The 26,257-nt window shown below is 42.0% G+C and overlaps 1 protein-coding gene across 1 annotated transcript in view; it reads left to right on the top strand.

Annotated features, from left to right (window-relative positions):
* Positions 1-2,403, top strand: part of TRIP12 (thyroid hormone receptor interactor 12) — a 155,829-nt gene extending 153,426 nt beyond the window's left edge. Inside the window, exon 42 of the mRNA XM_065411164.1 lies at positions 1,038-2,403. Within this exon, the coding sequence (XP_065267236.1) occupies positions 1,038-1,234 (197 nt within the window). The 3' untranslated portion in view covers positions 1,235-2,403. The remainder of the gene's footprint in view (positions 1-1,037) is intronic.
* Positions 2,404-26,257: the final 23,854 nt, after the last annotated feature.

Raw genomic sequence — 26,257 nt, 5'->3', positions numbered from 1 at the left:
AGATCTGTCTATATCATTTTCAAAACTTGAAATGTCAGTTAACAAAGAAGTTTGGGGTGCTATAAGCTATTTGGAATAGTTCAAATCAAATAATTTTTGAAGTTTGCATTAATAAATGATAGTGTCTTGAATAGTAATGTTAATAAAAATTTTGCTTGATAAACTTTACAAGATAGAGACTATAGATTATGTACAATATTTCATAGCTGATATCAGTGTTGGCAGATATTGTGCTACATGACACAGAATAGTCCACATTCAAACAAATTGTTTCTCTTTTGGGAAAAAAGCAGTTCAGTGTTCATGGTTAGTTGTTGACCATGAGACAACTTGTAATAAGTTACAGCGGGCCAAATAATAAAATGGCAGTGTTTTTCCTTACAGGAAGCACAGTCACTAAGACTTCCTTTCAAGAAATGAGACTATATATGTAGAAAAATGGATTCTGAATCCTAAAATGCAAAAGGGTATAAAAAGAAGATGCTTTTTTTGAAGGAACAGGAACAAAGGGAAAAAATGAGAGAATATTTGATGTCCTTGTTCGGAATCTGCCTCCTGATATTCAATATGATCATGGTTACGCAGGCGTATGTTTTAAAAAAATCAAATTAATTGTAGATAAAATAGCTTTTTCCAGCTTCCTTAACTGACTGATTGCTTCGTATATAAAAATGAAATCTTTATGAATATGCTTCAGCTCTGCTTACATTCTTTAGTTTTCATGTATAGATTGCAGCAGTGTGCTAGTGCTGAAGATCCAAAAAGTGAAACGGACCTGTCTAGTTTGATTCTTCACACTAACTAAAAAGCAAAAATTAGTTGGCATAAATTGAAAGTACATCTAGCTTTTTACTTTCCATTTAAGGTTGTGGTAATGTGGAAAATATTCTTAAGCAAAGGTTGAAGAGTCATAATTTAGAGTGTGAATTGTGTTGAATTACAGTCAGTTTAATAGTAGGTTTAAACACTTTTCTTAAGAGAAGCAATTTTCCTATTATGTTCAGAGAAATACAGTGGATCTTTTCTCCTCCTTTCAGGCTTTCGAAGTTTGAATCCTCCACTGACAATTGTACGCAAGACATTTGAGTCTACAGAAAATCCAGATGACTTCTTGCCCTCAGTAATGACTTGTGTGAATTATCTCAAGTTGCCGGACTATTCAAGTATTGAGATAATGCGAGAAAAACTCTTGATAGCTGCAAGAGAAGGGCAGCAGTCATTCCATCTTTCCTGATCACAATGAAAAATGCAATGTCTGCCTGTTACAGCAAAGAGAAAATCATGATTCTTTTCTAAATGTATCACCTGAGTCAAGGAAACGTGTTACGCCTTCTTGTTGTAGAAAAACGGCTTGCAGATTATAAACAAAGACACTTGGTTGATATTCATTAAAGGCCCAATGGACTTAAAGTGATCAGGCCCTAAAAAGTTGTTGTGACAAGGTTTCTTTAGCAAGTTCTTGTTTAAATTATCATTTATTTGATGAGTGAAGTTTTTAACTTGCTTTGCTGTGTGAAATTTAAAAAAGGGATGTTTTTCCAGGCTGGAACAATAAATGTCGCTGTGCAGTTTAATATCGGGCTGTGTGTATCCATCTAGCTAAGTCTGCAGTTTTTTCCTCCAAAGACAAGTTTTGTACATAAGTACAGAAATTAAAATACACATGTATTTGACAAATCTAGTTTAGTAGACTAGTTCTGTGTACCTTCACATGCCTCTGATTTTTCCCTTCCTCTTGTATTGTCTGATGTGCAATTCACTTGGTTCTTTTTTGTGTGCAACACTCAACAATTGTTACATTTTGGTTAGCATGGGCATTTATTGCTCCATGTTTTCTCTCAAATTAAGATATAATTTAAATTTTACAGAATTTAAAAATATATATTGTCAATATAATTCAGCCTTTGTAATTAGGTAGAGCTTAGTTTTAACGTAGTAGTAGGATATATTGGCTACAGTCTTTACCAGATGACACTCTAGAACTGTTTACACAGTGATTCAGGCAACAAAAGCCTCTTACCCAGAGGCTGGGAAGAATTCCTTTCTTTTGTGTAGTTGAAAAATCAACAGATTGGGCTGGCCATTATTTATTATTATAAGGCCAGAACATTTCAAATTGATGTATAGTTTTTTAAAAGACAAATTAGCAGTTTTATTCCCTGTTCAAGTAAACAAAAATTTCTTATTCTTGACTTAAGTTCATGTTTACTTTTCTAGCCTCCCTCTTTGCCCCCCCAATGCTAGCTTGGAACAAACAGTTCAGCCTTTGTCTTTTGACACAGATAAAGCACCTGTAAGCAATGCTCTGTCCAACTGTTTTATGTGCTGATTTCTCAAATCTGCAATAATTTACTTCATCAGGTTAATGTTTTTACCTGAATATAAATAAAAAAGTTTGCTTCACCTTTTTGCTCATAGTTTTGTACTGTATGCATAAGTTCAATTGTGTAAATTATTTCAACACAAGTAAATCATCTTAAATCTCCTTGGCTATCTGCCCACATGTTGTGGATGATTTACTATTAAAAGAAGAGTTTGTAAGATCTGCTATTTAACTTAGATAATGGTGGATAAAGAGGAAGGAAAAAATTTCCTTTCTATGGGTTCAAAAACAAATGGACTATTCCAAACATTCCTGAGATGCACATGCTATAGTTCATCTCTATGAAAATCTGATAAATAGCTAATTACTTTATTCAACTTTGAGAAATCAAAATTAATTTTTCAGTGCATAGCAATTGTTGAAAACTCTGGTTATAATCAGTTAAAATTTCCCCTAAACGAATAATTTTTTTTATTTAGCTGAAAAACTTGTACTTTGAAAAAATGTATTTCAATACATGTAACTGACATTCTTTACAGTTAAAATTCACAGAATTACATGTGGTTGCTCAAACCAGGTGCCACAGAACTGTAATGCAAACTTGTCATGAGCAGTCGAATGTGAAATCATTGCACAAAGAATCTGATAACTGAGCAGTTTAACTATCATATTAAAACTGAATGAAGGCGCTTCACACTGTACATATAATATTGGTAGTGCAGAATGTGGCAAAGATTTCGTAAGTTAAAGGCAGTGTTTAAAATATGGACTGGTGTTTAAAATTGTTCTGAAAACTTGATCAAACTGAGCACAAAGATGCGTGTTTATAGTGTGTGGATAGCAACTTGTTCATTTTTTAAGGTTCTATATTTTAAAAAAACTGACTTGTGTAAAAAGCTAATATTTTGTATTAAAATATCATCTGTATTGATATTTTTTTACCCACGTTGTCTCCCTACAGAATCTGGCTTTCATTGACTTGAGGAGTTTTCAAATTTGAAAGAGCCATTGTATGATAGTTGAAAGTCCATTACAGTCTGGTCCTGTGCAATCTGGTGACTGTTCAATGGCCTATGTAAAAACAAGATGTTGGTGGTCTCAGTCCATTTGCTTGTGGATGAATGTTCACGTCACAAAATTAATACCAGAGTTTAGCATTGATTGATATTTTATGTGTCAGTTTCAGCGGATAGACAACGGATTGATTGGGCTTCGAAACTGAACTGACCGTAGTAGCCCTGTAGATTTGTTCCAGGGCAGTGGTGAGGCACATTGGTGAGGCAGTGTGGGGAAGTCTGCATGGCCTGTGACTGCTGTACCTCTTTTGTGGATAAACTGAAGACTGTAGTTTCCATGATGGGTAGCACCTTTCACAAGCACTAAATTTTAAACATATGTCTAAGATTTCTTCAGAAAATTATGGGGTGATAGATTATGCACTGGGGTTAACTCTTTTTTCAGGAACCGTGGGTTCAAAGAAGGGGTAATTCACACTAGGATGTGTCCACCAAATTAAATTCTAATCCCTAATGGATATTTGTCCACATCATACAATTCAATACAATAGGCAGTCTGCTCAGCAGTTAAGCCTCTAGCAGTGTGGTTATAGTTCAGGAATAACATTCTTTGCAATCTGAGAAATTTAGGCCTTATCTACCTGGTTAAATTGTACTGGTTTTATACATGTATAGCCCCCCCCCCCCCACCCACCCCCCCCCCCCCCCCCCCCCACCACCACACACATACTGTGTGAATATTTTTATTCTGGCTATTTTTTATTTACGCCCCTTTCCAAACAAGAAACTAAACTGCAAAAAGGCAGACTTATTCTGGTATAAATTTCTATAGAGGATTTTACACCTGTAACTAATCTGTTTTTTAAATTAACACCTTAGGTTACACCAGGTAGACAAGGCCTTAGAAATCCTGTCGACTCTAGACCTAGTGCTTGTCAAAGGCATTAGTCTATCACATCCTGATCTCTAAAATCACTCAATTTATAAGCAATTTGTTATAATTAAACTTGCATTATAGCTTTTAAAACTTCCCCATAAAGCATGTACAGATAACATAAAAAGAGTAAACGTATAAAGAGTAATGCATAATGGCAAATTTTAACTCATTACATTTAAAGATTTTCTTCATATGCAGATAAACTTAAGTGAGCAAACTTCTTATCCCTTCGGGTGTTCAATGTTTGCTTTAAAAAAATAAATAAATTTTAAAACTCTGGGCTGGTCTACACTGGGAAATTTACATCAGCATAGCTACATGGAAAATTCACCTGCCTGACAGATGTAGCTATGCCACCTAACCCCCAGTGTAGACAGTGTTTCTGTTAACCTAGCTACTGCCTCTTCAGGCAGGTGTACTAAGTACAGTGATGGGAGAACCCCTCCTGTCACTGTACTACGTGTCTACATTGAAGTGCTACAGCAATGCAGCTGCAGCATTTTAAGTGTAGACATACCCTAAGAATACATGCCTAACATCAGTGGTCACCTTGGTTTTTTTTGTTACCTCATTCTTCAGCATTATCTTGTATGTCATCCACTCAGACTGTGAGCTCCTAGGAGCATGGTCCTTGTTAATATGCTTGCATGTGAAATGCACTTCAGTCATTAGCTCTCCCCTAGTCAAGACATTTCAGCTGTTCCTCTCTTCCTGCAGATACTGGAGGCAGTTTAGACTTGTCCAGAGTTTCAGGCTTCAGTCACACACTGTCCACCCTCAATCATATTGTCTTCACCTATGTAAACAGACTGGCAGATCAGTCTTCCTGCCTTTCTTGTTACCATCCCAGCTTTCAAAGCCAGACTCTGGGGCAGCACTGAGCAGTCATTTCTCCTCTTTCCTGCATTTAGGGGACAACTCTTTGAGGGATTAGTCACTTCCCTCAATTTTTCTCCTACCCTGAAGAGGGTGGAGATTGCCAAATAGAAAAGGTAGGCCACAGGGAGCTCCATCGGTGACAAAACCCCCTGAAGAGCCATTGAAAAGGTTTGCACTGCAATAATTTTTCTGGCCCATAGAAGTTTGGGCCCAGATTTTTTTGTATATAAGCATTTCTTTGCTCAGAGTTGCAGCTACTGTCATTAGGAGTTGATGTAGGAGCCTAAATCTCCTTTTCTAAAAGGATTTAAGTATTCAAGCCAAATCCCATTGTCAGTCATACCTATATCTATCCTTACGTACCTTAAAAACTCTGGGCTTTGGTCCTAGTAGTACCTAGTAGCCACACACACTGTCCCCACATGCTGAGATTCCTCCAGAGGCACCTTTGGAAGGGTGGGTCAGTCCTTACCAGCAAACTCTGATACTCATTTCTGATAAAGAACCCTTGGGTGAGAAGTCTAAAAATGCTTCAAAAAATTTGCCTTAGTTTAGCCCGTATGTGTAGGGGAAAGATCCTAAGTCTCTTAGTGGTAACTGAGACAATTGGCAAGGAATTGGGCATCTTAGGGGATATCCCTTCATACCAGTTATAAAACCTCGCAATACATGGGAATATTCTCTCCCCCCTACTCATGAGACGCTTCCACTCCAGTTATACAGTGGGGATGAGCTAGATAAGGACTTCTTTACCTCTGCTCCTCCATGCTCTATGACCCAGGAGGCAACTCCTTCTAATGTTACTAGTTTTGTGTATGGTTACCCTCCTCCCACATGGAAACTTAAGCCAAAAGAGCTAAAAATAAATGAAAACAAACCCACATAAGCTATTCATCCTCACCTCCTTTCATGATCAACTTCTCCCTTTGAGAAAGATTTCTCTGCTTTGAATTACAAACCCAAACCTCAGAAGCAGCAGCAGGTTTTCCCCATACATAACTGAAATTATGTTGAGAAAGCTGTAGCCCTCAGTTAGCGCCAGCTAGAGAGGGAGAATTCGTCTCCCTTATCCCATCAACAATATAGATTGTCCTGCAACCATCTGCCATCTTTGTCTGAGCCAGCACTGAGGTCTACCTGCTTTTACCATCTTTGATGCAATCAATCCATTGCTTCCTCAATGTTTTTCCTAACACCCTCTCCTGCCATGCTATCTTCCCCTTCTGTCATCCTTTGTAGGTGTCCAAACATCATGGACTTTGACTTCCACCCTAATACTTCCATTTTGAAATCTGTCTCTTTGTGTAATTCCTCTTATGGGGTGAAGAGATGTCCTCTCCAACACCTGTAGGGCTTGAACCTACTGTTGCCCATGCTTTTGCATCATGCAGCATTGCAGAGTGTGCCATTGTTCTGCACAGTTCTGGACTTTTAGTCTCCAGGAGCATATGCTTGTTATACATAACCCTGAAGATTATATTCCACGCTCCTCCAGCACTCTCCAGTCTGGAGAGTCTCTCATGTTCAAGCTCAGTCTTCTGTGAATTAGCTGCCAAGTTGCTGGTACTGGTCATCTGGTTTACTCTCATTCCATTAATCTCTGTCCAATTTCCCTGTGGCACCTCTCTAACTAGTAAACTTAACCAGGTAGATAAGGCCTAAAGTTCTTTGAGTGGCTCTGCACGTTCCCACTTACGGGTTCTATGGCACTTTGCAGTACCTTGCCGTAGAACCCTCTTCTAGCAATGTCAACTAGCGCACTCTTGCACCCCGCCCCTCCCCTCAGCATCCTGACACACTGAGGGTGAGGCTGTAAAAGGGGCAGAGCGCCCTCCCCACCTCAGTTCCTCCCAACCATATGCCAGGATGGATGTGAATACCTCCAGTTCTTTGAAGCTGAAAGTAGTTTTCTACAAACTTTAATTAGTGTTAGCTTACAGTATGGCAGTAATAATGAGGGTTTTTCCCAGTCCCAGGGAATGGTTGAATAAAAAAAGCTGAAAACGCCAGGCATTTGTAAGGTTTGTTTCCTGCTGGCCCTCTTCCCAATATCAGATGACCACGTGTGGTGCCTGAACTGTTTGGGAGAAGGCCACTCACCCTCTGGCTGTCTGATCTGCTTGACTGTCACCCCCAGAGCCCACAACACAAGAAGATTCGTCTACAACTCCTCCAGCTTAAGTCCTCCAAGCTAGCCCATCTAGATCTGTTTAGACTCTGGTTCCAAGCTAAGGAGTCAGCCGCAGCCCCAGTGGCCTCCATCTGTTCTGGTCAACTGCAGGGTTCCAAGAAGTCGCAGCCTCTATCAAGGATGGACTCTGTTCCTGCAGCTCCCCCAGTCAAGCCCCTGAGGAAACACATGCCCTAAGCAAGGACTGTGTGGTTGGATCCCACTGCCCTTGTTCTGGCAAAGTCAAAAATTAGTTCAGCCACCTTCGCTGGTGCCATACCTCACGCCTCACAGTGATCTCACTCTGATGCAACCCCTCTGGTTGCAGGGCCAGTGTCATTTCCAACTGCCTCTTCCAGATCCTGGAAAATGGATGTAAATGGTGCCTCTGAATGAGGACCATCAGTGCCTTCAGTTCCAGATGCTGCAGCACTGAGGAAAAAGAGGCAAAGGAGCAAGATGGTCAATGTTAGTGCCTGTTCCTATGCATCAGAGCTCTCCTGTCTGTCTGATTCTGATAAGGCCACCACTGTTCTGAAGCAGAGAGCTACTCCAGCTTCAGTAATGGAGATGAACTCATGTGTATCTTCAGATCTTCTGTCTTTTCCTGAACGGGTTCCTTTTCCAGAGAGTTCTGTCACACTGGTGGCCCAAGTCCATGCTTCAGCTGCAGCGCATGCCCTGGATCTGGGTGTGAAGTATGTGGTGCACAAAAGGAGGCAAGTGCCATTGGTTCCGTGGTTGTCATGCTTTTCCGCTCCCATTACAAAGAAGAAACCAAATCCCATTGCTGGTCCTCTCCTGGAACACCACCTGATCCCTCCTCCAAGGACTCCATCAGGGTCTCCACAAAGAACTGGATCCCCATCCCCCCTCTAGAATCCCTGTTACATTCATTTTCAGCTCTGGACCCACTCCCTCTTCAGAAGGAGGATAGAGGAAAGATAGAGACCTATAGCAAGGTTGGACCACTCTTTGGTCCTCCCCCTATTGGCATGTTCCCAACTCCCAGTGGTTAGGGAGACTAGCAGGCTTGGGGACTTACTGGGTACCACTTCAGGACCTCTTCAATTTCCTTCCTTGTGGATGCAGGGATGGCGTTTCATCTGCAAAGAATCCAAAAGTCCAAAAATCCATGGACCTGCTTTTCCTGGATCTATTGATGCTACAGCTAGTGCGACCTGTGCAGTTCCATGGTCTGGTGGATCACGTACTGCCTACTTTGAATCTCCTTGTGGTGCCAGTGGAGGAAACGTCCTACCTGGTATTCAATATCCTTGGTGTCAGAGCTGTCCCTTGGGTAGGGCGAATCGGGGCCGCGGGGCTCCATGCTTCGATAAAATTGGGACTGTCCCGATATTTAGCCCTTTGTCCCATGTCCCGACTGATGTATGACTAGGACACCATTTGTCCTGATATGCAGGTGAGGTGGGGGAGCGGAGTGAGGAGGCGAATAGGGAGGCGAGCAGCAGGCGGGCGGACAGCAAGGAGACTAGCGGGGAGGCTGATTTGTCCCAGGCCCCGCACCCCCAAGGGATGGTCCTACTTGGTGTTACTGCAAACCGTAAGATATCACTCCCCATCCTGGATGGTTTGTTGCAGCCAGCCAAATCTATGGTCCAATCTCACCTCTTGTCAACCTCCACCTCTAAAAAGGCGGACAAACTATACCAGATGCCCTCTGAAGGTTTCTCGTATTTCCATAACCACCTTGTGCCTAGCTCACTAGTGGTGGCTGCTGTCAGCAACAGGGTGAGGTCTGAACAACCACACTGCACCCTGGGTGATGGGGGGGGGGGGGGGACTGACACTGTGGGGAGAAAGGTGTTCTCGTCATACCTTGGTATCGGGGTGTGAATTATCTGGCAGTCACAGCCCATTACCAACTCCATCTATGTGAGATGTCACCCTTTCTCCAGGGCCTTCCTGATGATAGGAGAAGGTTGGCAAACACCATCTTATTGGATGGTCAGAATGTAGCCATACATTCCCTCAGGGCCTCCTTTGTTGCCTCAGACTCTGCAGCCAAAGTACTGACATCAGCTGTGATCATTAGGAGGCATGCATGGCTTTGGTCGTCTTCTCTAGCTATGGACGCTATAAGTGAGATGGAAGATCACCCGTTTGAAGTGGGGAGGTCTTTATGGGAAAAGTCTGACTTAATAGAAAAACTGAGGGACACAAGATAGACCGCTCATTCCCATCCACGTAAAGGAGGCCTCCACCCCCTTTCCAATATCAGAGGCATCACTATCCCCAGCCTTTAGCTTCTTACTTTTTGCCCAGTCAGAGAGACAACAATACCTACAGAAAGATGCCTTTCAAATGAGGCTCCACACCTCAACAGTGCATTTCCTCATCAGTGTCCTCAGCCTCAGTTTTGACAAGATGCCAGAGAGTCTAGAACCAGCCAACTAGCATTCTTCTATTCCCTCCTTTGAAGACAGGATAGCCCCTTTCATCAACAAGTGGAGGCAAATTACATCAGACCAAGGGTTGGGTGGTGCACTTGAATCACTTAACAGTTTGTGGACACTGGTTTTGTCAGGAAATAATGTTGCATATCAGCATACTAGAAGTAAGCTGTTCATCTGGAGCCTAGAGCATTCCTTCCTCATCTGCAAGGGAAGGTTTTGTAGGTAGTAATGCACAACACATCTGTAATGCATTATAACTTTTACTTCTATTCATAAGGATAAGGTAGGCCTTAGATTTGATTTTCATTATGTGTGATTTTCATATTAATCAGTCTATTTACCATTTCCTCTCTAAAGCCACATTCTAATAAAGGAGAATGTCCTCCATATACTGGCTGCTAGAAGGGCTCTCGCCTATTATTTGGACAGTACTAAGTTTCCACAAAAGTCTAGACTTTGTTTCTTATGCTAAGTACACTATGGGACATATGGTTTCTCAGTCTGTTTCCCGGTGGAATAAGCAATATATTGCTGAGTATTACATGCTAGCAGAAGTTTCTGAATCTGCTTCAATTAGACTATATTCTACTAGAGCTGTGGCTAATTCCTGGTTCCAGCCAGTTGCTGAGATCTGCAAAGCTGAAGCTGGGACTTTGGTACACACTTTCACCAAACACTGCACCCTGGATTTTGCTGCTAAAGGTGACAGTGGATTTGACAAGATCTTGCTTGAGTATTCAACTAGGACTCTGTTCCCAGCTGCAGGTTAGTCTCAGCAGTGTTTATCAATCTTTCCCATAAGTGGGACTATGCAGAGCTACTTGAAGAAGAAATGAAGGTTACTTACTTGCAACCAGAGTTGAGATGGCCCTGCATATTCACACTTCCCACTCTGTCCCCTCTGTCACGGTCCTTGTAATTGTCTGGCTTTCAGGTAGAAGGAACTGAAGTAGGGACAGTGCTCCAACCCCTTTATAGCCTCATGTTCTGTATGTCAGGATGCTCAGGGGTCGGGCCCAGTGTGGTGAGCACTCTAGTTGACGCTGCTTGATATGGCTTGTAGTAAAAGCCTTTTCTAGGTGGCACAGTACCCATAAGTGTGAATATGCAGAGTCCTCTTGAAGAACTCTGATTACAGGTAAGTAACCTTCATTTTCTCAGATTCAGGCTCTGGAGCAGGATTGGAAAAAATGTAGCCAAGTTTTCCCCACCCTACCCCCTTTTAAATTTGAGTCCAGGTGCAGAAAGCTTCCATCTGTCATCCAGATCAAACTGGAGCAGATGCACAAGGACAAGCCTAAGGGCAAATACCTGCCTTCAAAATATGTGCCTTAGACAACAATCATGCTGCACCCATCCTTTGAGGATGCCATCAGGGAGGAATGGAAAACCTCTGACAAGAGTAAAGTACCTAAGCAAGCATGCACTTAAATACTGTAAGTTGTAAGAGTCAAAAATGCCAGAGTCAGAAATGCTAGAGGACAATGCAATGGTGGTATCTCAAGCAAAATATGTAATTCTATTTGAAGGGATTTATTTTCCCAAAATCCACTGATAGAAAGGTGAAAGCCACACTCAGAAGGCATTTTGAAGCTTCCTCTAACCCCCCCTTACAGTGTTCCTAGCCACTACATGTTTCATAAGAGCCACCCTGTCCTGGCTGGATGACCTTAAGGCTGTGGAAGATGAGGACCAACCTGACTTCAGGGCTACCCTTAAGAAAATATCCCTAGCAATAGCCTTTTGAGATAGATGCCTCAATGGATGCAATTAGATTCTCAGCCAGGGCCATGACATCTAGCTCAGCAGCCAGGGACAACATCTGGCAGACACTTATGCCACACAAGTCCTGTGCTCATTCTATTCTACCAGCTTTCCTGTCTGGGGGGAAATGGTTAAGACTGTGGCAGACAGTAATTCTGAACAGTCTCCCTCCTCTGCACACTGTGCCTCGAGAAGGGACTACCAGCCCAGTACCAGGTAAATATGCTCCTTTCATCCATCCATCCTCATAAAAGTACCAGAAGAAAGACAGCATGTTCACCAGTGGAAAAGACAGGTCAGGTAGCAAAACCAAAGGTGGTAGTACCATCTGTAAGAGCTCAGTTTGACAACAACCAGATGTGCCTCTGCCAAAATCTTAACAGAGGAGGCAGAATTTCCTTCTCAGGAGAATAGTCTCTCTCGTCTACAGACTAGTGGGTGAGAGAGGTACAGAGTTGTAACTATCCCAGGTCTAGAACACTGGACCCCACCCCATCTTTCATCTAAAAATCAGATTCCAAATGGAAACAATAGCCAGGTAGCATTCCTGTCCCAAGGGGATTTCCTTGCATCAGTGGACCTAGCAAATGTGTATTTACACTCCCTCGTGCCTCTGTACTGCCACCACTACCACCTATTGAGATTTGTGTACATCACAGCACACTACCACTACAAAACTCTACCATTCAGCCATTTGTTTGCCCCTATGAACTTCACCAAGATGCTGGTCGTAGTTCTGACTCATGACCAACATCTGCTTCCTCCACTCCAGCTCTCATGCAGCTGAGAGCATCTCTGGCATAAAGCCTGTGGCCAGGTTAACTTCCTCCATTATAAATTAATTCTCTCCTTCAGTTCTGCCATCTTCTTAGCTAAACAACTCAACTTCTCTGACTTACTTGAATTTGTCACCCACAATCCCAGCTGCGTTTTCACCACCTTTGATTCAATCCTCAAATCCTCTGCTTCTGTCCAAAGAATAATTTTCTAGCTTGTTGCTTTCTTTCACCCCTCTCTTTGAATCCCTTTTCTGAGTCCCCTTTCTCCATTGCATCAAACATAAGGTTCTTGTCCTCACTTTCAAGGCCCTTCATAGCCTGTCACTACCCTGCATATAATCTTGCACCATCAAAATGTAGATTTCTGCCTTTCTCCCATGCTGCCCCTCATGCTTGGGATATGTAAACATCCACAAAGCTACCTCATTAACCTCCTTCAACTTCTGCCTTAAAACTCTCCTTTGTCTGTATTTGGCAGTGGGAGGGAGAACTAGATGACTTAGTCATATCATATAACACCACTCTTTCCATTCCCCTAGTATCACAGTAACATCCTGAGGATGTTACACATCAGCTACTAAAGTTAGATATTTTTAAGTCAGTAAGTCTGGATAACTTGCATCTCAGAATATTAAAAGAGCTGGCTAAGGAGCCTGCTCGACCGTTAATGTTGATTTCCAATAAGTCTTGGAACACCAGGTGAGTTCCAGAATACTGGAAGATGATTCAGGTAATTATAGGCCTGTCAGTCTGACCTCAATCCCAGGCAAGATAATGGACCAGCTGATATGGAACTTGATTAACAAAGAATTAAAGGAGGATAATGTTATTAATGCCGAACAACATAGGTTTAGGTTGAACTAATGATGTCTTTTTTAAAATTAGTTTACCAGTTTGGTTGATAAAGGTAATAGTGGTGATGTTAAGGCATCTGTAAGGCATTTGACTTGGTGTGGCATGATAATTTGATTTAAAAATTAGAACGATATCAAATCAACATGGCACATGTTATATGGATTAAAAGCTGGCTACCTGATATGGTTCAAAATGTAACTGTAAATGGGGAATCCTCATCAAACAATGAGTCCAATCGGGGATCGGTTCTTGGCACCACACTGGCATTTTTATTAATGACATGGAAGAAAACATAAAGCTGCCATTGATAAAGTGCAAAAATTGGGGGAGTGGTTAATAATGAAAAGGCGGGTCTCTACAGAGCGATCTGGATCACTTGATAAGGTGCATGTAAGCAAACAATATGCATTTGAATAAGGCTTAAATGTAAATGTATCATCTAGGAGCAAAGAAGTTACGCCATACTTACAGGATGGAGGACTCTGCCCTGGGAAGCAGTGACTCTGATGAAGATTTGGGGGTCATGGTGGATAATCAGCTGAACGTGAGCTGCCAGTGTGATGGTGTGGCCAAAAGATCTAATGCAATCCTTCGATGCATAAACAGGAGAATCTTGAGTAGGAACAGAGAGGTTATTTGATCTCTATATTTGCACTGGTGCAGCTACAGCTGGAATACTGTGTCCAGTTCTGGTGTCCACAATTCAAGAAGGCTGTTGCTAAATTGGAGAGAGTTCAGAGAAGAGCCATGAGAATTATTAAATGATTAGAAAACATGTCTTATAGTGACAAACTCAAGGAACTCAATCTATTTAGCCTAACAAAAAGAAGGGTAAGGGAATGACTTGATTGGAGTCTATATGCCTCTACATAAGGAATGAATATTTAATAATGGGCTCTTCAATGTACCAGAGAAAGGTATAATACAATCAAATGGCTGAAAGTTGAAGCAAGACAAATTCCGACTGGAAATAAGGTGTAAACTGTTAACAATGAAAGTAATTTAGTAGTGACAGGCCTTAACTGTTCTCCATTATCTTCCAGGCTGTGTGCTGCATGGATATGGAGAGTATATTGCTTTTCTAAGAGCAGATCTACACTTAAAGTACTGCATCAGTGCAGCTGTACTGATACAGTTGCACCACTATAGTGCTTAAGTGAAGGCGCTTCTATGCCAATGAGAGAGCTTCTCCCGTCGGCGTAGTTAATCCACCTCCCTGAGAGGTGGTAGCTATGTCAACGGGAAAAGCTCTCCCATCGATGTAGCGCTGTCTACATGGGGAGTGAAGTTGATATAACTATATTGCTCAGGGGGGTAGATTTTTCACAGCCCTGAGTGACATAGTTTTACCGATATAGATCTGTAGTGTAGATATGGCCTAAATGATGTGTAATTTTTACCGAAGACTGGGTTGCAGCATCTGAAACAAGTACTTGCTAAAAGCCTCACTGAGTGTAATAGTCCTGACAAGTGCAGAGGAAAACAATCCGGAGTATGGAAAAACAGGCCTCATTAGTCTTTATCCTTAATATAAAAAATAATATTCCTCTTTGGTTTAGAAACCTAGATTTGGTTTAGTAATTTTAGTATCTTCTGAAAAATCAAGAAATTCAAACCTTTTTCATTGGCCTCAAAATTCTAGTAAAATCAGTTTAACCAAGTAAATTGCACAGATATCTAAGAAAATAAAATTTCAGCTATAAGTGGCTACATATGCCCCTGAGTTTTCTGGTAATCAAAGTAATTTTATTTGCAACCTAATACCTGTAATGATAGCATCCTAGAGGCAATATTGAGTCAGACAATTGAATTAGGAACACATATTCGTAACAGAAAAGGCTGTAAGACCTGGTGCATCTGTCCCACATGCTCAGGGTCTAGCTGATTGCCATATTTGGGGTCGGGAAGGAATTTTCCCCCAGATCAGATTGGCTGAACGGCAGCATGAGGCATGGGTCACTTGCAGGTTTAAACTAGTGTAAATGGTGAATTCTCTGTAACTTGAAGCCTTCAAACCATGATTTGAGGATTTCAGTAACTCAGTCAGAGTTTAGGGATCTGTTTCAGGAGTGGGTGAGGTTCTGTGGCCTGCAATGTGCAGGAGGTCACACCAGATGATCACGGTGGTTCCTTCTGACCTTAAAGTCTAATCTGAGTCTAGAAGACTATAACATTAAGGCTGTCTCTACGCTTGGAGCAAGGGGCATGATTCCTAGTTCACTTAGACATACTCACGCTAGCTTGATGAGAGCTAGAACACTAAAAATAGTAATGTAGCCATGGTAGCACGGGCGGCAGTGAGTGGTGGCATGAGCTAGCTGCCCCGAATACATCTTGGGGTCCATGTGGGTTAGTACTTGGGGAGGATAGCCCATGCTGCTGCTCGCTGCTACTGTGGCTACGCTATTTTTAGCATGCTAGTCTAAAGCACCATTATGAATGCAGGAAATACAGAACTCCAGATCCTATATATCACTCTTTTAACTCCAAGAAGCTCATCAGTGGCTATATCTCCGTTACTTCAGTTCCTAATTGTTACTCCAGCTTTCTTCTGAATTGATAGGCCCTACAAAAAGGAACAGCTTGTTTTAAAGTAGGTAATCAACACCCTGATTTTATTTCCTGGAAAAAAAACCTTACTCCACTTACAGATGCACCATCTGATAGATAAGTGCATGTCCGATTGACAAGGTAATTTGTAACATTGAAGCATTCAGCCAGTACAATGCATGCAATGGATACTGGGATAATTACACACACGTATCTTTAAGACAGAGCGCCAAGATTTTATTACCTAAAGTTCTGATTACTTGAGCAAAAACATGCGCAATCAAAATTTCAATATATATGGTGCTCTACTCTGGGGAACCATTTTAATACATATTCTCCTTTTGTTGTTAGACACACACATAAACATTTTAAATCAACAAAAAGAGGTGACGTTGAAAGTGGGATATAAATGAGTTATTCTGCATTTCTTATTTTGATTTGATTTTGATATTTACTACATAGAAATCTGAACTTTATTTCCACGTTTGGAGCCAGACCGAACATCATTAAGGAAAAATAAACAATTTACTGTTTGCTCTGTATATAAACTAGCAGATAGGCTATAGGACAGTTGTCACTGCACTATTAATAATGAAAATGCTCTGTATTGTACAGCCTAAATTAAAGGCTGCTGAGACATTCTGTATTATGAGTTTCTTTTGTTTTTCCTGGTTGTTTTCAGCCATGTAAAATGTTAATATATTTGTTCATTTAGAAATATGCACTAAGAGAGGTGCCACATTTTAGTCTGTGAAAAAGGATCTCTTACCTGACAAAAGAGGAAATGGAGCATGGCTGGTTAGTCTGGTCAAGCTAGAGTTCTTCATAATACTTTGCATTTCTAAAGCAGCTTTTGTCTGAGGAGCTCAAAGATCATGAGAGACATTTAATGATTGATATACTAAGACCAAGAGATCATAACTCACCCCAGATGACTCAGTGACTCACTGGCAGAGCTCATTATCCCATCCAGGAGTCTGCTCTAACCGCAATGGACCTGATCCATGCCCATTGAAAGCAATGGAAAGACTCTCATTACTTCGGTGAGCCTCAGATCAGGCACTATATATCACACTGCTTCTTTTCAACGTGTATGGGTGACTTTGCTATTCAAGATGACATTTATTTAGCTTTGTCCAAGGTAGGAAATGAGTGCCCCCCCCCCATGCTCTCGGGGGCCCTTGACAATCTTCTAAAAAGTACACTACAACTAAACCTGTTAATTCCCCTGGATCAACCCCAATGAACAGGGATAGCATAAATGTTTGAAACTAATTGACTCCCCTTCACCTGCCCAATCCCCAGAGCCCTACACCCAGCTGTACACAACAGCTGTCTCCTCTCAGATGAGGGAGAAAAGGTTGGCTTTGCAGTGTTCATTGTGTGGCAATTTTTACAGGAAGGTAAACTCTTTGGAATCCTTTTATAATATTTTAAAATTAAAATTATGAAATGGAATTAATAGGAAATTTATGCATAAAATAGAAATACATTGTGTGGAAAAATAATTTGGATTAAGATGAACATTTAACTTGTGTTGCCATGGTAGATGTTTGCATAATCTACAGCACATAAGCCCCCACAAATACAGTGACTGGCAGATATTTAGTTTAGCCAAGAGAAGGTTAACATGTGGCGCAATCATGGTCTACAAGTACCTACATGGGAAAGAAACATCTCTTTAATCTAGCAGTGAAAAGGTATAATGAGATCCAATAGTTAGAAGTTGAAACTGGAGGAATTCAGACTAGAAGTAAGGTCCAAGTTTTAAAAGTGAGGGTAACTAACCATTAGAACAAATTACTCAAGGACACTGTAGATTCCCTATCACTTTCAGTCTTTAAACAAAGAATACCTTTTAAAAGATGATACAGTCCATGAATAAGTTATGGGGTTGATGCAAAAATGATTGGGCTAGGTTCTCTGGCCTGTGTTATACAGGAGATCAGACTAAATTATCACAATGGTCAATTCTGGCCTTAAAATCTATGAATATAGTAGTTCAGAAAGGACTTAGAAACATCAGGTATAATACAAATGCCTGACACAACTTGCTGACATAGACTCTTCCCTGTCCACCGTATAAATTATTAGTGTACAAAATAAGATACCTGTCCAATCCATTTGCAGATGGCGCATACACCTCTAAACACTCTTAGCTCTACTCCCTAGGTACTCTGGTAAACTTCCCCTGTGACACTAACGATACCACATGAAGGTAGGACGATACAGCAAAAATTTGCTGTGTTGCATTTTAGGGGCTTACATAGTTGTTTCTCCATTACGCTATTTTTATCTTGCTAGGTTTATCATACCCTGTGGAACACAAGTAAACTGCTTCGACTTGAATGTATTTGGCAAAGGTAAAAAGCAGTGAGCCTATGCATGTTATTTCAACATAAAATTGTCTTGGTTTAATTTCTTTCCTATAAACAGGAACATAAATTAACAATCCCATTTTTGTGTACTTGTTCCTCATTTCATAGAACCTAGTTCACAGTCACACTTTTCTCAAAGCAGACCCTTCTGTGGCTCCAGGATAACTAGACACATACCCAGTGGCTTTGGAGCTCATGCAGAGGAAGAGTTTCAGTTCCAGAACAATTTAATCATGATTAACTAACACGACACTGAATGTTTTTCGCCTTCCTCCGCAGCATAGGGCAGGGGTCGCAAGCTGGAGGTTTCTCTGCGACTTGAAGTGTTTAAATCACGATCTGGAGACTTCAACAGCTGAGTTAAGGGAAAGTGGGTGGGTCAGCTTTTGTGGCCTGCATCATGCGGGAGGTCAGACTAGATGACCACAATGGTCCCTTCTGACCTTAAAGTCTATGAGTCTATGAGTAAGTTTTCCTTGTCTACGTTGACTGGTTACTTGTGGTCAGCATTGTGTCAGTTAACTCAATTCTTCATAGCATATTAACAGGGTAAAATTTTGTAATGTAGACAAGGAATGACTGTGTGACATCCTTTAATTCCTAACCAGTGGATCTTTTAAAAAGATTGTAAATTAAATTAGGTTTTTAAGGCATTTAAATTTCTGGGCTTAAGGGTCATTGCTTTAGAAGTCTGATGCCATGAGTAGCATGCTTGTAAGGCAGCAATGTTCTACTCTTCCCCGTCTCTTGCATATTACTACTTGTAATGAACGTGGAGATTGTCTGGATTATTTTTTATGCTGTTGTTATATATGAAATCTCTGTGAGTTTGATGGATTAAGTTTTACTATTTGGATTTTTGTTACATGAAAAGGGTCTGCTAATTATTTAACACTTTTACAATGTTAAAAAGCCTGGCTTGAGCATTCCATGGTTTCATAGTTCTCTAAAAAATATTTAGAATACTGAAAGCTCCTATGAGTAATAGGGATATCCCCTTAGAATATTTCCACATAGCTGAACATTTCTGTATCAGGGTCACCTACAGCATTACTACTTTTCACACTAGCGGTTAAGATGGAAAGCCGACACTTATCCCCAATCTCTATTGGAGATTCCTCCTCTGGCTTTTAGGAAAGTACAGCAGACATTTAAATAATAGCGTAGACTTTCACAGTTGACAGTGTTAAACAAATCATCATGATTACCAACCAATCCTGTGTCGAAGTCAGCAAACAAAGAGAAAACATGCAAGCATCAGACAGTTTAATAACAGTGTGGAGAACAACAGAGAGTATGTGCAACAGCTGGAATGGAATGTTATAGAAGCAATACACAAAATGACAGGTGGAGAGGGAAGGTCATGCAGTGTGCATTAAGGCAAGATTAAAATCAATGGGTAAGAACTGTTTGGGTGCATATAAAAATGAACAGACTATGTAATATTTTGCTTTCAGTAAATAGTTGTGGAATTTATTTTTAACTCTCTCTACTCAAAAGTCTTAAACTGAGTTTTTCAATAAATTCAAATAAGTTCCCAGTACAGCAAAGCACAGTCATGTTTAACTTGAAATATGAATAATTCCATTTACTTTGTGCTCAAGTGCGTTGATGAATCAGGGCCTAAATTAATTGAATAGTCACATGAATGTACTGAAAAGCGTGGTTGGGAAATGAAAAATAATTCATAATATGTTATATATAATATAAAATTAAACATGATAAAACAATATAGACACTGTAATCACCCTATAAAATTGCAAATGGAATGTGGTTCTATACTGAAGAAGGGAAAAGGGAATAGATGTGGAGCCAGATTTTTAAAAGGGGTCAGCACTCATAAGTGAGGCCAGATCTTCAAAGCTAAATGAAGATACCTGCTGGAAAGCAGGTATCTTCATTTGTGTGCTGAGTTCTCGTGAAAATCTGGCCCGTTATGAGCGTTGAGCCCTTCTGAAAGTTCTGGCTTTACTGGTCATAATAGAGGGCGTTGGCTAGATTGAGGAGAGGGAATTTTCAGGTGTTTAAAAGTGGAGATGAGTGAACTGAGTTAGACACAAAGAAGATGAGAGTTCCCCATTTTAGGAACCAGTAAAGCAAAAGCATGATTGCAGGATGACCTGAAACACGATGTTGGACTCCCTAAAAAGTCAAAAGCTCAAATACCTAGCTCGATAAGGTTCAAAATAGTTATTGCTCCTGGGGGGTTCTGCGTGCCCACAGAAAACTCCCCCACACCCGAATTCCTGTCGCTTCCCTGCAGAAAATGGCAGGGAAACCGTACGTGGGGATGACCATGAGTGCAGTTTTGGGGGGGAGGGATTGCTCCCCCCCAAACAGAGTTGAGGCACAAGGGATTACATGCCACTGTCCCCACCCCTCATTTCTGCAAACACAAAGCTGCCCAGCTGAAGGAGGCTGTCTCTGCTCCCCTGACTCTGCAGCTGAACGCTGCCTCCTGGATCCTAGTGCCAGTCGAACTCCCCTTCTGTGTGCCGGGAGCCTTATTGCTTTCTGTGCAACAGTGAGTGCCCGTGGTGGGGCTGGGTAAGGGGTGGGGAAATGAGGGAAGCCGGGAGGAAGAGACAGTGGGGAAGGAAGGGGGTGGATTAGGGCAGGGGGAGGGGAATGGAGAAGAAAAGGGGATAGGGAAATCGCGGGGGGAAGCGAGAGCCCTGCATGCGGTGTCCTCTCAGCGGCAGCTGGAGTTCCCCTGTTAAGCAGCCCCATCAAACCTTCACCCTGAAAAGCCCTACCCCCCTACACCTGGACCCCTCCGAGTCCCCCACACCCAGATCCCCACCCCACTGATCCCCAACGAGTTGCACCTGGACCCCTACCCCATCAAGCCTCCCTGATACCTGGAACCCCCCCACACCTCCCCAAAGCCCCATCTCCCCACACCCAGACCCCTCTGCTGAAACCCAACCACCTTCACCTGTATCCCCTGCAGAGTCCCACTGTCTCTGCACCTGGAACTCCCCAACGAGCCCCTGTGCATCCAGATTCCCACTGAGCTGCCCGTACCCAGATTGGCCCACACAGAAACCTCTCACCCCAGACCTGGCTCCCCCCACACTAAGTCCCTCCACACTTGGATCCTGCTGGGTTGAGCCTGCCCACCCCCACCTGGTGTGCCTGGCACAGAGGGGCAGGGCCAGCACTTGCACTGTGTCAGGGTCAGGTGCAGCCTTACTGCCAAGTCCCCTGTGGGGGCTTCAGGGTGATCTCCCACCTCCATGCAGCCAGTGACCTGTGCTTCCCCACCGCCGTGCTGGAGCCACATTTATTTACTGACAAAATTTGCAGAATTTTAAAACGTGCGCATAATTGTTAATTTTTTTGGTGACGAATTTCCTCGGGAGTAAGTTATTCTTTGATATACTCAGGGCCTACATAAACAAGGCTAAATTTAAATAATGCCAAGATATTTAAAATAAACTTACCACTTTCAAAAATCAAGAACATTATGTTTCAGGGTGGATCATTGAAAGGATGCAATTTCCTTTTATGAAACCATGGAGATAATTCAATTCCTCATTAAATATTTATACAGGGAAGAAAAATGCTCTCTTGCAGAGCCCTTACTTCAAGCCACCAGAGTTTGGCTACTCCTCCATCAAAATAATAGTTGAGCTATAATGTAGCTGATTTAAGCTTCACTAATAAGCTATTAGCCTAGTAACACAATTCAAGTTTTAGCTAGTGTAAATGAAGGAAGACAACTTGAATCCCTGTTGACTACAGTATTTAGTAATTTGCTCATGGATAATTGACTATAAAATCATTTAAATTGTGTATATTGGCACAATTTAAGTGTGTGAAGGATTAAAGTGTGTTGGAAAAACTCTATCTAATATAATAAGAATAAATGTTCTACTGCTTAGAGTTAAATCTTGCAAGAATAGTATTTTCAGTGCAAACATTGCCTAGATAGATTATACAATGCTAAGGAACCTTATGTGATGTTATGTACAATTTGCCTCAAAACACTGTGTGTGCCTTGTTTTGCTGATTGCTCTATTTATTTTTTAAAAATCCTCTTCTAAAAATGCTGTATGTTATTAAGTCAATGATAGTGATTATTGGAAAGACAGACATCATGGATCACAGCTAGTTCAGGTTTAATGCTGTTCATATTTCAGTTTTATGTATTATTAATTTCTGTTACCATAAAACCTAGTAGCCACAGTCATGGACCAGGACCCCATTATGCCTTGGTGCCGTACAAATATAGAACAAAAAGACAGTTCCAATCTAAGAATAAGACTAGACACCAGATAGATACAGAAAGACCGGGGAGTACAAGGAAACAACAAGATAATACCAACATTGTCAAGTTTTTTGTAGGCATCACAGCAAAGGAGAGTTTTAAAGCAGGACTGGGAAGTAGGATAATGAAGGGGAGCTCTGTTCAAGAATGAGGGACAGCATGGGGAAAAGTGCTTGTTTTGAAAATTTGTCAAAATTGAAAACTTAACAAGTGGGCAATGGAGACTGGCATCATGGAATGAGTGGGGGTTGGAATCATAGGCGCTGACTCCGTGGGTGCTCCGGGACTGGAGCACCCATGGGGAAAAATTAGTGGGTGCTCTGCACCCACCGGCAGCCAAGCTCCCCTCACCCCTACCCCACCTCCTCCTCCCCTGACTGTGCTGTGTCCCTGCTCCTCCGCCTACCTCCCAGCGCTTCCCGCCCAGCTGCAGCCAAACAGGAGGGAGGGGGAGCAGCAGGAACGTGGCGCGCTCAGGGGGGAGGTGGGGAAGAGGCGGGACCAGGGTGGGGATTTGGGGAAGGAGTTGGAATAGGGGCAGGGAGGGGGTGGAGTTGGGATGGGGACTTTGGGGTAGGGGTTGGAATGGGGGCGGGGCAGGGGCAGGGCCTCATGGAAGAGGTAGAGTGGGGGCGGGGCTGGGGGCAGAGGGGGGTCGAGCACCCCGGGAAAGAGGGGAAGTCGGCGCCTATGGTGGGAATCAACATTTTGATAACACATGAGAGATTATAGTTAGGGTGAGGATAGGCCATGAAGGGCCTTGAAAATGTATGCAAGGAGTTGTTTGATATGATGGAGAATGGGGAGTCAGTAGAGGGATTCAAGGAGAGGGGTGACATGGTCAAAGCAACAGACTAGGAGAATGATCTTTGCAGCAGCATTCTGAATGGACATGAGCGGGGAAAGATTGCATTTAAGGCCAGAGGTAAGGATATTGCAGTAATCAGTTTCCTAACTAGCTTTATAATTGCCAATACCTGATCTACAATTTAAGTTCAATCTCAATAGAAACTGTATCAGTTCCATGACAAGCACCTGAAAGCACTGTAATATTGAAGGTGAAATCATTACCTTGTTTAAAGTCAGTGGCAAATCTCCCATTAACTTGAATGGGACCCTGATACAACTCTTGAGTGTATTTCACAATCAGAAGTTATATAAGTTCATAATTTGTTAACATTCCAGGCCCACTGCAAGATGAATCTTTTCTCATCTTTGGAGATGGGACAGGATGAGGCTTTCAGGATTTTATATATGCTACTTCTGGGAGGAAGGGTTTATTCTTTTTGGCAGGAGGGTTGGTTCATTGCATGGAATTTTAATTACATTGTGTAGTGAAATTTGCCAGGGTGCACAGGACCTTGAAAGGGGTGGCTTATGGTTTTTAGAAATTGAAATAAATAATCTTCACTTTTCATTTCACCCTCTCCTTAGGACCAAAGAATGCCTACTAACATAGTCAGCTGTTTTCTTCCAACCCTGGAGACAGGGACGGCTGTTTTTTGCCGCCCCAAGCACGGCAGTCAGGTGGCCTTCGGCGGCATGCCTGCGGGTGGTCCGCTGGTCATGCGGATTCGGCGGCGTTTCTGCAGGTGATCTGCTGGTCCCGCGCCTTCGGCGTACCCGCCACCGAATTGCCGCTGAAGCCGCGAGACCGGCGGACCTCCCGCAGGCATGCCGCCGAAGACTGCCTGTCTGCTGCCCTCACAGCGACCGGCACACGGCCCCCCCACGGCTTGCCGCCCCAGGCACGCGCTTGCTGCGCTGGTGCCTGGAGCCGCCCCTGCCTGGAGTCTATTCCCTAGATCGTCATAAATGCAAAATCAAGATGTGGACGCTGTCTGGATTCAGGAGTTACAGATATCTACTCTGCCCCAGAGAGAATCTCTCTGAGCTTTTGATCAACCCCACACTTGCAACATGGAAGACTAACTTTTTTCCTGACTCACACAGAAGACAGCCAACTCTCATGATGTATCTATACTGCATGGAAACTCTTCAAAGGAGTACACAAAAGCCTCAAGAGAACTCTAAAGGCGACTTACAGCAATTATCATTCATCTGTATTTAAAAAAATAAAATGTTGAAAAAGGAATATTTTCAGAACGTCACAATTCCTTTCCTGCTCCCTTATTGCTCTGGTTGGAAAGAGACAAACTTGTTTCATCCTTTTCTGGTAAGGCAGCTTACTCCCTCCCTGTGTGTTCAGCCAGGTATTCTGTCCAGCAAGTGGGGAAGGGGGAAGGCTCCAGGGCTTCTCCTAATCTCTAGCCCCTTTATCCCCTCCCAATCCACTTGCAGCCAAGGCCAGTGCTGGGAAAGTAGCCCCTGAATCTCCTGTCACCCTCTCTGTTCCTGGAGTCGCAATCTGAGCAAGGCTGAACAGGGAATGTTCAGGCTGGCCATGTAACAGCTGTGACAATCTAACCCAATGTAACTTTCAGACAGTGATCATAAAACAGGATGCTTTAACTTTTCCAATTTAATGCTTATTTGCTAAACGAAAGCTATGTAAGTAACAACATTTATCTATGGAAGGGGATCCTCAAATATTCAAAGAAGACAAGTGTGACACTATGTACCTCAAAGTAGCACCCTGTAACTCACATATTCATCGCTGTGATATGATTATGATATGTTTTGTACGAAGTATGCCTTGTGAGGTATCATTTTGTAAGTCTTGATTGGTTGAAAAATAATATCCGGTTAGATTGTAGGTATAGCACTATCACTGTATGTGAAGGTATGAAGTATTGCTATATGTGTGTTCCTGAAACATGTTGTGAGGTTGGGAATGCCCACAGCCAGCCTTTCAGTTTCAACAAAGGAATAGCCATCACCAGCCAGATGGTTGTTAATGGCTCATCAACACACAATCCACTACCCCAGAGGCTTCTCGGAGAAGGCACGTATGCTATGGGGCGGACTAAGCCATGTCACAGCAAGGATCTTTCCAGCAGCTGCAAGAAACTAGTAGGGCATGTCTATACTGGCAGAGTTACAGCGCCAGGAATTACAGTGCCGCTCGGAGAGCGTTGAAGGGAAAGCGCTGTTATGTGTTCACACTGTCAGCCAATGTTCCCTCTAATTTTGGACAGGCCATGTGCGCAAAAAATTTCTCTGTGCAAATATTTGAAGCAGAGTTCAAATTTGTGCTCCATAAAGCAAATGCGCCCAAGTGAGTAAAATGCTTATACATTTAAAAAGTTTTAATTTGCAATTTGTGATAATAGTTTTACACCATGTTATTTTATAAATGTCATTTTTAAATACTTAGAAAAAGGAAATTTAACCATTCTTCATGAAGCAGAAGTTTTTTTATAGCCAATCACGAGCATATATCAAGCACATGTTAATCATGATCATTATCAGTCCATAGGCTTCTTCCCGTTGGTGTCCACTTTCACCTTTTATTCTATACACATGTCCGAAAAGATGTTGATAAACATATAATAAAGACAAATTAATAAGTATGCCATTATGTCAATTTTTATGGGTTTTCAGATAGAGACATCATAAGTAAAAAAAGAAAAACAAGAGTTTGTTTTTAAATTTAAAATTTTCCTAAAAAATATCAATAAATGATTATCAGCCAAGAATAAGATATGTAATTACAAATGCATTTTAATTTCCTTATTGGTCGAAATGTCAAAGACTGCTAAACTAACCTTACTGTTTTTCCCTGCGATCTTTTTCATTTGCCCATTCAATATAAACTCTGTCCAGATCTATCAGTCCTCCATCCAGCTGGTAACTCTTAATACACATCAGCATGTCCAAATGATCTACTTGTAAACGATTCCGTAGTTTGTTTTTTAGAGTGTTCATTAAGCTAAAGCCACGCTCACAATCTGCACTTGATGCTAGGAATGTTCCTCCAATATCCATCAACTTTGCAAGATCCTGAAACTGTTCG

Source organism: Emys orbicularis, chromosome 9, assembly GCF_028017835.1.
Source record: "Emys orbicularis isolate rEmyOrb1 chromosome 9, rEmyOrb1.hap1, whole genome shotgun sequence".
Classification (NCBI taxonomy): Eukaryota; Metazoa; Chordata; order Testudines; family Emydidae; genus Emys; species Emys orbicularis.
The sequence above is the reverse complement of the archived record's forward strand: the minus strand, read 5'-3'. Positions and strand labels throughout refer to the sequence as shown.